The sequence below is a fragment of the Pseudophryne corroboree genome, chromosome 5, assembly GCF_028390025.1.
Source record: "Pseudophryne corroboree isolate aPseCor3 chromosome 5, aPseCor3.hap2, whole genome shotgun sequence".
Lineage (NCBI taxonomy): Eukaryota > Metazoa > Chordata > Amphibia > Anura > Myobatrachidae > Pseudophryne > Pseudophryne corroboree.
The window spans coordinates 649504517-649520803 of NC_086448.1; the positions used below are offsets into that span (position 1 = coordinate 649504517).

At 44.5% G+C, this 16287-nt stretch overlaps 1 protein-coding gene across 4 annotated transcripts in view; it reads right to left on the reverse strand.

The window, feature by feature from the left end:
* Positions 1-8239: 8239 nt before the first annotated feature.
* The window catches only part of GAREM1 (GRB2 associated regulator of MAPK1 subtype 1), a 269247-nt gene continuing 261199 nt past the window's right edge, over positions 8240-16287 (reverse strand). For all 4 annotated transcript variants that reach the window (XM_063923663.1, XM_063923662.1, XM_063923665.1 and 1 more), the window contains 2 exons: positions 13399-13565; positions 8240-10395 (listed from right to left, as the gene is read on the reverse strand). In XM_063923663.1, coding sequence (XP_063779733.1) covers positions 9486-10395; positions 13399-13565 — 1077 coding nt within the window. In that variant the 3' untranslated portion in view covers positions 8240-9485. The remainder of the gene's footprint in view (positions 10396-13398; positions 13566-16287) is intronic.

The following is a 16287-nucleotide window of genomic DNA, read 5'->3' on the forward strand; positions in this document are numbered from 1 at the left end:
TCCCAGCAAGCCTCCCCCGTAAGCTGGTACTTGGAGAACCACAAGTACCAGCAGGTGTGTGGGGGGAAACGGGCCCGCTGATACCTGTAGCTCTACTGCAAAAAAAATACCAATAAAAACAGTACACACACCTTGTAAGTACAACTTTATTACATACATGCAGACCGACACACACATACTTACCTATGTTGACACGAAGTGTCGGTCCTCTTCACCAGTAGAATCCACGGGTTACCTGTAAATAAAATTATACTCACAACAATCCAGTGTAGATCGGTCCCCTTCTTAGTTTGTAATCCACGTACTTGGCAAAATAATAAAACGCAAAACCCGATCCACGCACTGAAAGGGGTCCCATGTTTACCCGACTGACGGGACCCCCCGTGACTGCTGTCAAAGAGGGTCCCTTCAGCCTATCAGGTAGCGCCATGTCGTGGCACTCTCCTGATTGGCTGTGCGCGTCTGAGCTGTCAGGCGGCGCATAGCGCATAGGCGCTCCATTATATTCAATGGTGGGAACTTTGCGGTCAGCGTTTGACCGCGAGTAACCTCAACCGCTGACGCAAAGTTCCCACCATTGGATACAATGGAGCGCCTATGTGCTACATTGTATTTCGAGTGCGCCGCCTGACAGCTCAGACGCGACGTGGCGCTCCCTGATTGGCTGAAGGGACCCTATTTGACAGCAGTCACGGGGGTCCCGTCAGTCGGGGAAAGGGGTCCCATGTGTAAACACGGGACCCCTTTCAGTGCGTGGATCGGGTTTTGCATTTTATTATGTTGCCAAGTACGTGGATTACAAGCAGAAGAGGACAGATCTACACATGATTTTTGTGAGTATAATTTTATTTACAGGTAACCCGTGGATTCTACTGGTGAAGAGGACTGACACTTCGTGTCAACATAGGTAAGTATGTGTGTGTCGGTCTGCATGTATGTAATAAAGTTATACTTTCAAGGTGTGTGTGTACTGTTTTTATTTGGGTATTTTTTTTGCAGTAGAACTACAGGTACCAGCGGGCCCGTTTTTCTCCCGCAGGTTGGTACTTGTGGTTCTCCAAGTACCAGCTTGCGGGGGAGGCTTGCTGGGACTTGTAGTCCTGCTACAAAAAACAATATTCTTTATTTTGACACTTGACCATCAGCCTCCCATTCGCCGCCCTTGGATGGGGGGGGGGGGGGGGGGGGGGGGGAGGACAGCCTCGGGCTTCACCCCTGGCCCTTGGGTGGCTGGAGGGGGGGACCCCTTGATTTAAGGGGTCCCCACTCCTCCAGGGTACCCCAGCCAGGGGTGACTAGTTGGGGATTTAATACCACGGCCGCAGGGACCGGTATAAAAGTGTCCCCCGGCTGTGGAATTATCTCTCCAGCTAGTGGAGCCCGGGTGCTGGTGTGAAAAATACGGGGGACCCCTGCATCTTTTGTCCCCCGTATTTTTTGCACTAGGACCGGACGCAGAGCCCGGTGCTGGTTGTTAAAATATGGGGGATCCCCTGTCATTTCCCCCCCCCCCCCGTATTTTTACAACCAGAACCGGCTCAAAGAGCCCGAGGCTGGTTATGCTTAGGAGGGGGGACCCCACTCATTTTTTTTCTGGGTTTTTTAAACACTTTTGTGCCGTCCATGATGTCGAATCCAGGACACGCACTATCGTCAATTGGTCCGTTTTTCGACAGCGGGACTGTCGAATCTGTTTTTTATTGAATATGTTGAATTCGGGTCCCGGCGGGAGGGTATGTGACTGTCGAATTAAAAAACGGTACCGCAATTGCATATACCCCTAAATATTTTATTATACATAAGCCTCTGGTTTTACAATCAAAGTACAGATCATATAATTATTTTAATTGAGTGTAGTGATTAATGTTTTTCCTTTGTTTTTGAACATCACATTAAGCCATATATCTATCCAAATGTAAAGGGCAAACAAAAAAAATTATGGCATGAAAGGTACCCACATGTGCTGCAATTTTGATGGGCAATTAATTGGGCTCAAGTTGAAGACTGGGCCCAAAGAAACATTGATCCTGGTGGGGAGCCAGCAGATCGGGAAAGATGGTACATTCCAGTCAGAGGACGACTGCATCATACTAATGAATTCATTGTCATGTACATATATGGCCAAACAGCACTTTCTACACTATAATTTAATGTAGGGACATTAATTAGACAGTGCCTCATTTCCAATACGTTTGGCCATCTAATGATAATAGCCTTTATATGGTCACAGGCATGCCCACACACTCTGTAAGGAATTGTTCAGTCACTACACCATTCTAGTCCAGGGTCACAGCATTGAGGTCTAGGGCAATTGGATTTCCCAATGTCTGTATATAATAGTAAAATGACAGAGGGATTGGTATTCTGAAACACTAAAAGTCTCCCTGATATTGATGTTATTACATGCTACAAAACCAATACTGCGTAACTGGAAACTACTGTCTCGCCAACATAGTGGAATGGAAGACGTTAATTGTGTTACCTCTAAACTGATATACAGTATGTAAGCTAAAACTAGGGGCAGTTCAGCCTTATTTCAGCAGGTCTGGTGGTCCATTATCAGAAAGATATCACCACTACGATAGCTACATTGATAATATAATTTATTAGCCACCCCCTTCTTGTCACCATGGTCTGTTCAGCATCCCCTCTAAAACCTTTCTGCTTCCCAACATCTAAACTGACATGGACTCCTATATATATATATATATATATATATATAAAAATAAATAAACTTTTCATCCCTCACTTTGTTATTAACTATAAATGCTCCTCGTCACTTTCCTTATTAATGACCCTTTCACTATTAGGGCCGGATGTACTAAGCGGAAAATGCGGTAAACTCCCTGTTTACCGCATTTTCCTGATGTACTAACCCCCGGCCGGCAGGTCAGCGCCGCGGCGGGGTACGCCAGCTTTAGCTGGCGATAGTCCATAGAAGCCTATGGGCTTCTCTCCGCGGCGCTGTGTGAGGGATCCGATCCCTCCCAGCATGCCCTGCGGCCGCCCCCGTCACCCTGCGCATGCGCAGACTGACTCCCGGGCCGAATCCCGGAAGTCAGGCTGCCGCTGCGCATCGCAGAGGTCAGCTCTTATCGGAAGAGCTGTCCTCGACAATGCTGATCGCATATGTTAGTACATATGCGATCAGCATCGTGGCGCAGGGCGGCGATGTACATTAGTACATCCCGCCCTTAATGTTATAACCCTATACTGCCCCTTTCACTAATGTTACAACGCCATTGTTCATTGAGACAAATGTTCTCTCTCCATGCCAGCAGACACTGAGAACTCTATGCCAGTGTCCCTTATTCAGAGATGTGCCCAAACCCAATGGTTTATATACATCTCTGGTGTTTCCCGATATGCGCATGCACATATAGGCTCTGTACTGCGCATGTACATCTGTGTGTCTGTGATGGGGTTTGCAGTGCCACCTCAGCCACAGTGTGATTAACATGCTGTGGCCATTTAGGGATGGAGAAGTGGCGGTGATGGCTAGAAACCAGGAGGGGGGGGGACAGTTTTCTGGCCATGCCGAAGTCAGTGACTGCATCCTTGGGCACAGCGTTACTGGCCCTGGTAGGGTGAAATCACTGGACATCCTGAGTAACCAGATGTCCGTTGTTCAGACAAATGCTGCTTCCTCGGACGTAGCAGCAGATGAGAGGAAGCCAGAAGGAGGTGCCTATTTACACAAGACACCTCCTGCAGTATATGCATATTATCACACAGCCAATGTGTACAAAGACACAGTGGCTGTGCATTAGAGTCTATCTTTGAATCAGGCCCAGTGTTCTCTGATGGGAAATCTTTCAGCATGGAGAGCCAGGGCTGTAACTGCATTCAGATACTTGCCGCCCAAGGGGAGTGTAAATTCGCCCGTGCAAGTGTGCGATCGCATGTGTACGCCATGCTACAAATGTCCCTCAGTCAGTAAACACCGGCAAATCCGTTCACACCACACTCCCCATCAAATGATTTTACCACTATGTGCAGTCTGTGCGCAGCCCAGGACTTACTCCTATAGTGCGACAAGAACGGGCTGATCGGGGTCGGAGCTGACGTCACACACCCTCCCTGAAAATGCTAGGAAATGCCTGCGTTTTTCCGAACACACCCAGTAAACTGTCAGTTACCACCCACAGACTGCCTCTTCCTGTCACTCACCTTGCGAATGCCCGTGCGATCAAAATTTTCGCACCAGTCCATCGCTGTTCGGCGATGCCTGTTTGGCGATGTGCGTGTGCATTGCGGTGCATGCGCAGTCTATTGATAATCACCCACTGTGTGAAAACGCACAGCAGCGATCAGGTCTGAATCGAGCCCTAGGTGTGTACATAGTAGCTTCATGTATTTAGAAATCTCAGTTTTTATGCAGGATCTAGTAGATCAATGAGTAGGGTGTTTGACTGGAATGCAACAGGTTATAGGTTTGAATCCTATGTATGGCAGTATATTGAAATGTGTTATTTAATAAAGGGTATTACAACTGAATAACAACAAGCTCTCAAGCCAAGTGCATGAATGTGGTATAAAGAGGATGTGTGTCCAAATCCATTTTCTTGCAGTGTTCTATAAATGTATATATGTATGTACATGTACATACACACACATATATAAAAACAAAATGTGGGAAGGGGAATCCTAGCATGGGCTTTCTGTGGGATCAATTTTGCCATACCTCTTCCCCACAAGGGCACATGTCCCTATTGGAAAAATGGGGGAATGGGGGCGGGTTGGGCACCAATTCTCTTTCTGGCAAAAGGCACCAAAAAATCTACTTACGATGGAGCTGAAATCTCCACAATTTCACAGAATAAATTCTGGAAAACCTTTGCCTAGACCAGCGTGATTTTGTATAGTGAAGACACTGCAGTTTCACGGTGCTGCTTTCTATATGGTCCGAAGCATACATCCCAACTGTCCCGATTCCAGCAGGACAGTCCCGCTCTTTGGACACTATCCCGACGTCCATCCTGCAGTGTCTGGAGGGTGTTGTGGCAGATTGGGAAAGCCTGTGATCACCGCTGCTCTGCAAAACAGCCAGTGATCACTGAATAGATGCGTCTAAAATAGAGATGAGCGGGTTCGGTTCTCAGAGAACCGAACCCTACCGGACTTTGCCTTCCGAGTTCGGTTCCGAGCCTGGCTCGGGTTTTCCCCGCCTGACTCGGAAACCCGAACGCGGCAAAACGTCATCATCCCGCTGTCAGATTCTCACGGGATTTGGATTCCATATAAGGAGCCGCGCGTCGCGGCCATTTTCACTACAGTCTTGGAGAGTGTATTGAGAGGACGTGTCCTCAGTGTACAGTGTCTGTGTGGAGGCGGGAAAGTGGGGTGGCAAGTGTTGTGCTGCTCAGTCCAGTCCAGTGTAGTCACTCAGTGTATTGTGATGCAACAGTCCAGCCAGTCACAGTGTTGATGTCATCTGCTGCCATATATCCAGTGTAGCTGTATAAAGTGGTACTGTGTTGTGCCGTCCAGTCCAGTGTAGTCAGTGTATTGTGCTGCATCAGTCACAGTGTTGGTGTCCTCTGCTGCCATATATCCAGTGTAGCTGTATAAAGTGGTGCTGTGTTGTGCTGTCCAGTGTAGTCAGTGTATTGTGCTGCATCAGTCCAGCCAGTCACAGTGTTGGTGTCCTCTGTTGCCATATATCCAGTGTAGCTGTATAAAGTGGTGTTGTTTTGTGCTGCATCAGACCAGTGGTAGTGTCCTGTCTCATCAGTCATTCCAGTGACGAGGCAGTCACAGTGGTATACGCTGCTGCTATATGTCCACTGCTGCCGTATAATAATAATAACAACAACAACAAGTACCTTACAGTGTTGCTGTGTTTGTGCTGCATCACACCAGTGGCAGTGTCCTGTCTCATCAGTCATTCCAATGACGAGGCAGTCACAGTGATATACGCTGCTGCTATATGTCCACTGCTGCCGTATAATAATAATAACAACCACAAGTCCCTTACAGTGTTGTTGTGTTGTGCTGCATCAGACCAGTGGTAGTGTCCTGTCCATCAGTTATTCAGTGACGAGGCAGTCACAGTGGTATACGCTGCTGCTTACGACAGTGTGAAGAGCGCTCGTAGGGCGGGATGAATCACCTAGTATAAATATAATAGCTCCAAATAAAAGGGTTATTATCCAAATTCATTTTACAGGCTTTGTTGTGTGTGTGTGTGGTTTAGGGGTACGCTATCCTGTGCCACCAATATTGTGCATGTATTACATTTGGGCAAATTCCAGCACGTCCCATGTTGTTTGTGCCACACACTTGTGTCACTTAGCTTAGTCATACAGCTACCTCATTGCACGTCTTTTACTTCTTTGCATGATGTGCTGTTTGGGGCCTAGTTTTTTTTTTTTTTTTAAGTGCCATCCTGTCTGCAACTGCAGTGCCACTCCTAGATGGGCCAGGTGTTTGTGCTGCACACTTGTGTCGCTTAGCTTGGCCATCCAGCTACCTCATTGCACCTCTTTTTCTTCTTTACATCATGTGCTGTTTAGGGACTAGTTTTTGAATAGTGCCATCTTGTCTGCAACTGCAGTGCCACTCCTAGTGTTTGTGCCGCACACTTGTGTCGCTTAGCTTAGTCATCCAGCAACCTCCTGCAACCTTTTGGCCTAAAAACAATATTGTGAGGTGTGATGTGTTCAGAATAGTCTGGAAATTAGTGGAAATGAATGTTATTGAGGTTAATAATACTGTAGGAGCAAAATTACCCCCAAATTCTGTGATTTTAGCTGTTTTTATGTTTTTTTCAAAAATCATCCAGATCCAAAACCAAAACACGAAAGGGTGGTTTTGGCAAAACCAAGCCAAAACCAAAACACGAAAGTGGAATTAGAACCAAAACACGAAAAGTGCCCGCCGCACATCTCGACTCTAAACATAGCACGGAATAATGGCAAAAATGGGAGAATGTGAAGCAAAGCTAAGGCCCATTTATACAAGACCATGCCCCTCCAGATGCTACGCCCCCTTTCCTGGTCAGGCACACAGCTTTCCAGCACCAAGATGTTGCCAGGTATGCCAAAGGACCGTAACTCGGTGTGTGCGAAGGGGGCACCGCAGATAGCGATGCAGGGTAGGAGGTGCTGTTAGCGGCCATGGTCAATTATCTGTTAATTACTTTCACTTGCAGCTATTGAAGCCCAACATCTCCTGATCGGCCCTGTCTCCTACCTTGAGCCCTTCTGTCGCTAATACCTACACAACATTCATGAATTCAACTTGAGATTTATTACATTTCAAGGTGCTGACTTACCTGGGATTTGAACCCATTGTCTGTGGCATTGCAGTCAGACACTCTATTCATTGAGCTATGTGCTCTTGCATAGAAAGGTAGATAATTTTAATCTAGAGAATTCTTACTATTTAAAGCTTAACTTGTACTTTGTGAAATTCTCTTCCTGGCACAGGGCACCAAGAAGTCTAGTTACGGCTCTGCCTACCCTCTACACATTTCCATTTTTCTAAAATGATAGGTAGTAACTGACTGACTTCTATGGGCACTTCACTCTGCTTGATACATCAACTCCATAGTCGTTTGTCCACTGATCGATTAAGATGTAAACTCCCATATTAGTGTATATTGGGGGTCATTCCGAGTTGATCGCTAGTTGCCGTTGTTCGCTGCGTAGCGATCAGTGAAAAAAACAGCTAATCTGCGCATGTGTATGCACCGCAATACGCATGCGAGTCGTACGGGTACAAAGTCTTTTTGGTTTGCACTGGTTCTAGCGACTATTCCAATCGCAAAGACGAACGCAAGGAGATTGACAAGAAGAAGGCGTTTGTGGGTGGCAACTGACCGTTTTCTGGGAGTATTTGGAAAAACGCAGGTGTGGCCGGACGTTTGCTAGGCGGGTATCTGACGTCATTACCTTGTCACTCGTCGCAGCAATCATCGCACAGGATAAGTAACTACAGGGCTGGTCTTGTTTTGCACAAAATGTGTTTGCAGGCGCTCTGCTGCACAGGCGTTCACACTCACCCGTGGGCGGCGACAATGCATTTGCACGGCTGCTAAAAACTGCTAGCGAGCGATCAACTCGGTATGACCCCCAATATGCAGTAAACAGAGCCACACACTGTTAGGGGCTAATTGTATGGTACTTTATCTCTCTCCAAGCTTTGAAACAAATCCAACCATATGCTGTACTGTGCTGATTTATCCTTTTCAGCTAAGAAGAGTCTGGTTTCAAGAAAATACAGTATGAGACACATGCTGAGTGAAAATAAGTTTATATATTATACATTATATACACAAAACATACACGGTCTATGAATGTCTATAGCTTTACCATCAGTTGAGGTACCTACATCTCAAGCAGTGGTTTTGTTCCGGGCGTTACATATTACATTTTATCCAGGAAAAACAGGATTTAAAAAGAAGCGTTGCTTTATCATTTAGGGCTAATCCTTCGGAAATTGTACAGGTTGGAAAGAAAAGAGTCTATATCAAATACAGCCATCCTTCATTGGGACCAATCTAAGGCAAAATAAGTGTAACGCCCTAGACTGGAAATATTCGCACACATGAATAATCTCTGCAGTCAACTGTAGGAGGCGGAGATGGGTTAGATATCTACTAACATTGGTCAGTAACAAGAGCCTAGGATCTATGTAGCAGGCCATTAGGCAAGCTAATTGCATACACACTAACACCACATCTCATGGTTACGTTGATCTCCTTCAATTCAATGGACACATCTAAAATATTAATGGCAAAAGCCAGCCGTACAGCTCTCAAAAATATTTCATTTCTAAACAGTGGAAGATCTGTTACATCTGTATGCACTGTGGAGTTAAAATGCAATATTCCATATGTTTTATTGACCAAGCACTTCCCTCCATACAGGATACATATCCCCACATAGTACATCATGTACACAAATTCTGGAAAGACTGAAACATGATCTTCAATGTACAAGGCTTTTGCTAGCTTTTTAATGATTGAAATTGGACTCTTTTGGGATGTTATTTTATAATCCCGTGGACTGGAAATATATTTCCATATATGTGTGTGGGGAACAAATTAAGTGCTCTTTCATAGGTTCTTAGGAGGGTAAATGCACTGTGTCAATATGTTTCATTAACTTTATTCAAATAGGAGATAACTACATTATCTTCAGGCTTTGGCTAATAAATATATTACATCTTTAGACATGAAGCTTATAAACTAAAATTCCCTTTAATATTTCAAAATAATATGTAGCAGCTGCTCAGTGGTCAGTGATGCACAAGGCACACTGTGAGTGTTCTCATACGTATTTGCATTGACATACAGTACTAAGTGATACAACTACAACTCGTACCTTTCACTGCATAGTAAGAATTTCTTCTTTTGAAGGACTATATACAGCCAAGATTATTCTCTTAGTGCAAAATAACAATTTCAGATTGTACTAATATGGGCACTTCTGCCGAGCTCGTCCGCAGTCTGTACAGTCCCTTTTGTAACACTTTCATCTCTACATTTTAGGCCTCCAACCATTAATAAATTGCAATATCTTTTTAACCTGCAGTTTGCTTAACTTGAAGTCCTCTGAAAGAATCTCTTCCGTGAGCTGGACAAGTAAATTCCCATCAATCTTTTCCGAGACAAAGAAAGACACAACATCTTCTGATAAGCCAATGAATCGCAGAGATTTTGATACCTCCTCCATGGATAATCCTGAAAGATCAGATGGGGGCTGCCATGGGGAGCCGTCCCCACATGACCTTGGTGCTAGCTGCATGTGTAGGGGGGAGGAAAATGGGTATGAAATTGAGAAAATATCCTGCATGCCCTTTCTGGACAAATAATGTTCATCTGTGATATCTGGAGAACAAGTCAGTGGCTCTTCTTCTGCACCGTCTATTTTCATAGACAGAGGGAGTGGTTCTAGCACCGTTACTACCTCGCTGGACTTGGGTGCCCGTGGGGGTAATGCAGGACATGACATACTTTGCTTAGTGCTGCTGTCAGGTACGATTTTCTCAGCAGAGCTTTCCAATGAGTAACTTGCAGACTTCGGGCAACCTTCAGTGACGCTGGCAAATTCATTTAGTGTTTCTTGTGTCCACCCGGTCAAAGAATCACTTCCGCTTAAATCAAACGGGGCTGGAAAATTTCTCTTTGGTGTGGCTGGTGTCTTTTGCCGAGGGTAGCTGTAATAACTTCGGCACTGGTCCACAAGCAAGTCGTTCGTGTTCATACCTTCAGCACCACCACAGTACCGGTTTGGCCAGGAGAGCCGCAACGGTAGGATTTCTGGTGGCGCTGTACCACAGGACAACTTGCTCTCAACATCACTTGACTCATTTTTGATCCAGTTACAGGGATAACACGAAACCTGGGTACTGTCTGAAGATTTGGCAACTTCATTCTCTGTGACACCTCTAGAAAAAAGTAAATTGAAATGAAACTGAATAAGTACACATGTATAAGCATGTATATGTTTCGATCAGCCCTTAATACTGAGATTTATTTTACTGAAATATGTACTAGAAGTATTTACTTAAAGAATCACTAAATACAAGTTACCTTATGTACTGTAATAGGGGTCTTCAGAATTCACAAATGTATGTGTCTGTGTGAAAACTTCACAAACGGACGATAAACATGTGTATGGTCTAGTGTTGGATCCAGGGAGGAGGTTGGGGAGGGCAAGATAGCTGCAAAGTACATTGATGTGCCTGGGGATGTCTGGTGGCTGAGAAGCAGACATAGGATCCTGTCTGTCCACTCTGATTGGGTATCAGAGGCCAGGCCGCACCCTCTGCTTGCTTCTCAGCCATAGCTATGCAGTGTGTGGTTGCAGAAGCACATTGATTGGTGGGTGGCAAAGGTAATCCACCAACCAGAGTGCAGAGGTAGGTGCACATCTCAAAGCAATATAAGCACATACATTTGTGCACATCATAGAGTAACTATTTTAGTTTTAGTGGCCCTTTGCTACCTTGATTTCCATTTACAATGAAGTAATAATTTTAAGTACAAATAACATGGCCTTTTTCCCAAGTTAAATACAGAGAAGTCTTCGTAATATCTCTTCTGACTTAAATTCGTGCAAAAATGTTTCAATCTCCCAGCAGCTGAAGCAATACGACATGAAAATCCTTTTTGAGGCAATAGTCCTCTCTGGAAAACACCATAGTTGTAATATTTCAAAAACATGGACATTAATAAAGGACCATGAAACAATAGGCTAATGTATTAACAGTAACTAAAGTACAGAATAATTGCTGATCGTCTGCAGCTCAGTAGCTGGATCAAGAACAACATTCCATTACCAATTGCTGACCACACTCGTTTGTCTATATGATAATGTATTAGTGGCCACCGTATATTTAATTTGTGCGAAGATGAAATGATTAATAATGCAGCATTACAAACTCCCAATAATGTGTGTTTGTCTAAGTAAATACTGTATGTCATGTACTGGGCTTTGGAAGAACCTCTAGTGTGCTTAACCCATTCAGCTTTAAAATAAGACAAACTTGAAAGAAGAAAACCACACTTCTTACCATATACAGAACCACTAAATAAATAGGTGAAAGTATTTAGCACACATGCTGTGAGGGTGCTTGTGTGAGAATAATAATAATAATAATAATAATAATAATAATAATAATAGAGAAAATCACGCAAGTAACTTTCTCTGTAACCATTTAGTCTAATTTTTAATTTGAAATCCACATAAAATAACAATCTTTGACCATCTTTAATTTAGAATGGCACCATTCCATAGACATTTCACACATCTTAACCTTTGGCCTTGCTAAAAAAATCTGCTCTTCCCATATACAGTAGTCACAGGATAAAGGTTTTGTGCAGGGATGCACTAGCCCAGAACTCCAGTGTACGGCAATAAGTTCTGCTAGACAGAGGCATTTTCCCAGAGTACACTTTATAATCTTGCTCCACTACCGGGTTATCAAAAGAATATGTAGATCTATTTATACCGTACTGGTAGAACCACAACTCCACGTTAATTGGTAAAGAATATAACATTTATAGTCATACTCAATAAGGAATAAAAGCTAGTCTTTTATTTACACACGTAATTGTGTCCATGAAAACCCACTTCAACTGAGGATAAGAAATATACGTATTTTAACTGACCAAACCTGCTTTGAGCATGAAAATCCTCACAAGTTCTTGAGGACGAGTAACAATCAGGCTTTGATATGCAAATCAGTCGTAGGTGCTGCAATCAATGGGCCTGATTCAGATGTGGTTGGAGGTGTTATTGCTGCTGCTTACATAGAAGTTGCAGAGGTAGCGCTCATATGGAAATGAAGCAGGTGGTGTCACACCGGATGGAGACCGCCGGTCACAAAACCAACACCTCTATCCCGCCCCCTGAACATGCCGACTAACGGGGACTATTACCACTTGTGGGTGTCCACGACACCCATAGATTGGGAATAGAACCTGCGGCGAGCGTAGCTCGCCACCGAGCCAGCAAGGGGCTTCGTTGCATTTGCCCCCAGCCGGCATTCTGCGGCCAGGATCCTGCCCGCCGGTGAAACAACCCCAACCCATCACACCTCCTTCTGCATTACTGATCTGAACTGCAGTATTAGATCTTACGCTGCACCATCTGGCGGTTTGCGGCACCCATGGTGATGCATGAGCCACCCTACGCAGAGGACAGGAAACCTCTGTGCAACGACAAAGATCCCTGGCCTGTTCCCTCCCTCTAAACAGCTGCGACACGCCTCCATTTTCACAAACAAAACCCATCACCGCCCCCTCCATGCCCCCAAATGACATCAGACTGCCAATCACTGACAGTATCATGCTGTCCCTGCGTCTTTTGTCGCAGGACCCGTTCGCGCACATGCAGGATTGGTCCTGTGCATGCACAAAGTACCAGACATCGGTACTTTGCAGTGGAGGACGGCACTCCGCCCACATCTGAATCAGGCCCAATATACTAAAGTACTTTATCTGACTGATAAGTGACTGATCGGATTATACAATAATATGGCCTGAGTCCTAGAGCTGTGCTGCTCTGGCGTACAAAAAAGTATAGTAAAACCACAGCTAGATACATAGTTCATGTCAGATAAGCAGCTTGTATATACTGGTGAGTCATAATTAGATATGAATCCTTATACAATGAAAAGTTATCGTCTACAAGCTATGGATCTTTTTCCCATTCTTGTGACCTAATAATGTCATTTAAAGATTTACCAGTGGGCAAATGAATCTCTCAGTCCCTATTATGTTACTTTACTAATGTTACATTTAATGCAAACCTAATGGCTTCAAAGGACGACTTGAATTCACCTACAGCCTGTTTTTTGGCTGACTTTTACATTATAATGCAGATCTCAGCAGTTCCACTGAACTCTGAAAAAAAGATACTGTTTACAGAGACTAGCAGTACTTACATGCTGTGCAGCCCTGAGGAGTAGTAGGAGAGCGTAGGGCTGGGAGAGCGTGTCTGCTGCTGTGCTAGTTTTCCTGTTGCCGGTGGAACAGATGGGGTGGGGGATGATGGTTTGGAACTTCGCGGAGGCACAGGTGGGGCATTCAGAAGTCGGCATTCTTCTTTTACCTAAATAGGAGAAAACAGCCTTGAATCATGATAGATTTGTATTTATTCTTTTACTTGTTTGCTTTTTACTACATGGGATGACAGAACGTTTATGGTGCATAAGCCATTATGGAAATCTATACATATGAAAACACATGTTGTGTGTTTCTTTATGAGGACATCTCCAGACCAAGAGTATTCATTTCCCACTCTCTCCTTCCTTATATAAAATCTATTTTTACAATATCTGCCAACTTCGGCTCCCCCATGTTTGTAATGGACTAGTGGTGTGACACACTCTCCATACTAGGTACAGATGTGTCTTTCTATATCCTTGCTGCAGTCACATTAAACAGCCCTTCTAGTGACCCATGGCATTTAAATGCATCTAAGTCACGTTGCTATGCAAATAGGACGCACCGGCAGCTTATGCTGATTAAAATGATATGCCGCATGCCTATATTCTGTGCGCAACCATGGCTGTATCTGCATACTAAATGCTATGTTACAGTGTTTTCCTGGAAATCACTGTCTCGTAGCGTTCCGTACGTAAATATAGCTGCAGTAACAAACAATATACTGTAGGCATAGTGAAGCGAATAAGACGCATTTCCGCCACAAAAAGACGCCTGAGGTTAGCAGAGCTGCCGGCTGACTCACGCCAGGCATCTCCTGCAGCATGGCGTATTGAGGCAAGATGTATGAGGAAACATCTGTAAGAATGGGTGGTACTCTCGGGTGGGTGTAACGCATAAATTGAGAGGGATGTGGAAGGCAGCTAGGACACTCACATGAGCCCTGCAAATGGTGGTACCATTTCACTGATTTACCACCAATTCCTCTATTTTACAACACAAAACTCACCTAGCTGATAAAATATTTTGGGCTGTTATAAAAACTGTAGTTTTTTTTTTGTTCAATTTCTAGAAGTGAAAGAGTGATAAAATATTGTATAGAAAATAGGAATGGATAGGTTTGCACAGATAAGGACATTCACACCAAAATGTCATCCATATTTTACTTTAAAATATCTAAAGCTGGGTACAGACTATACACTGATGGGACAGATCAGTCTACGGTAAATCTGTACAGTGTGTACATAGGAGCGTTAATTGATGGACAGTTTCTAACGATCAGCTCCGCTGGTCGGGATTTTGTGCCCTGCTTAAAAATTTATATCCCCAACTTAGAACCTCCTGATTAGGAGAAAGCACACACTGAGCTACAAATAGCACACTGGTGGGATAATCGTTCAGATAGTTTATTGGATCAAGGTTTACAGGAATACAAATTGTGGGAATCTTATTGTACTATAATACTACTCATATGTATAATGTTAGACTGTTGCAATATATGTTTATTGTTTTCAAAGTAGTACACAATATACACAGTACATCTAAATTTGTAATAAAGGCCACATACAACATGTGCACATTGCACAAATACAAGACTGTGTTTTTCTTAAATCTAAAGTGAAGGTGCATAAAATAAGAATTTACTTACCGATAATTCTATTTCTCATAGTCCGTAGTGGATGCTGGGGACTCCGTAAGGACCATGGGGAATAGCGGCTCCGCAGGAGACTGGGCACATCTAAAGAAAGCTTTAGGACTATCTGGTGTGCACTGGCTCCTCCCCCTATGACCCTCCTCCAAGCCCCAGTTAGGATACTGTGCCCGGACGAGCGTACACAATAAGGAAGGATTTTGAATCCCGGGTAAGACTCATACCAGCCACACCAATCACACCGTATAACCTGTGATCTGAACCCAGTTAACAGCATGATAACAGAGGAGCCTCTGAAAGATGGCTCACAACAATAATAACCCGATTTTTGTAACAATAACTATGTACAAGTATTGCAGACAATCCGCACTTGGGATGGGCGCCCAGCATCCACTACGGACTATGAGAAATAGAATTATCGGTAAGTAAATTCTTATTTTCTCTAACGTCCTAAGTGGATGCTGGGGACTCCGTAAGGACCATGGGGATTATACCAAAGCTCCCAAACGGGCGGGAGAGTGCGGATGACTCTGCAGCACCAAATGAGAGAACTCAAGGTCCTCCTCAGCCAGGATATCAATTTTGTAGAATTTTACAAACGTATTTGCTCCTGACCAAGTAGCTGCTCGGCAAAGTTGTAAAGCCGAGACCCCTCGGGCAGCCGCCCAAGATGAGCCCACCTTCCTTGTGGAGTGGGCATTTACAGATTTTTGGCTGTGGCAGGCCTGCCACAGAATGTGCAAGCTGAATTGTACTACAAATCCAACGAGCAATAGTCTGCTTAGAAGCAGGAGCACCCAGCTTGTTGGGTGCACACAGGATAAACAGCGAGTCAGATTTCCTGACTCCAGCCGTCCTGGAAACATATATTTTCAGGGCACTGACAACGTCTAGCAACTTGGAGGCCTCCAAGTCCCTAGTAGCCGCAGGCACCACCAATAGGTTGGTTCAGGTGAGACGCTGAAACCACCTTGGGGAGAAACTGAGGACGAGTCCTCAATTCCGCCCTGTCCGAATGGAAAATCAGATAAGGGCTTTTTCAGGATAAAGCCGCCAATTCTGACACGCGCCTGGCCCAGGCCAGGGCCAACAGCATGACCACTTTCCATGTGAGATATTTTAACTCCACAGATTTAAGTGGTTCAAACCAATGTGACTTTTGGAACCCAAAACTACATTGAGATCCCAAAGTGCCACTGGAGGCACAAAAGCAGGCTGTATATGCAGTACCCCTTTT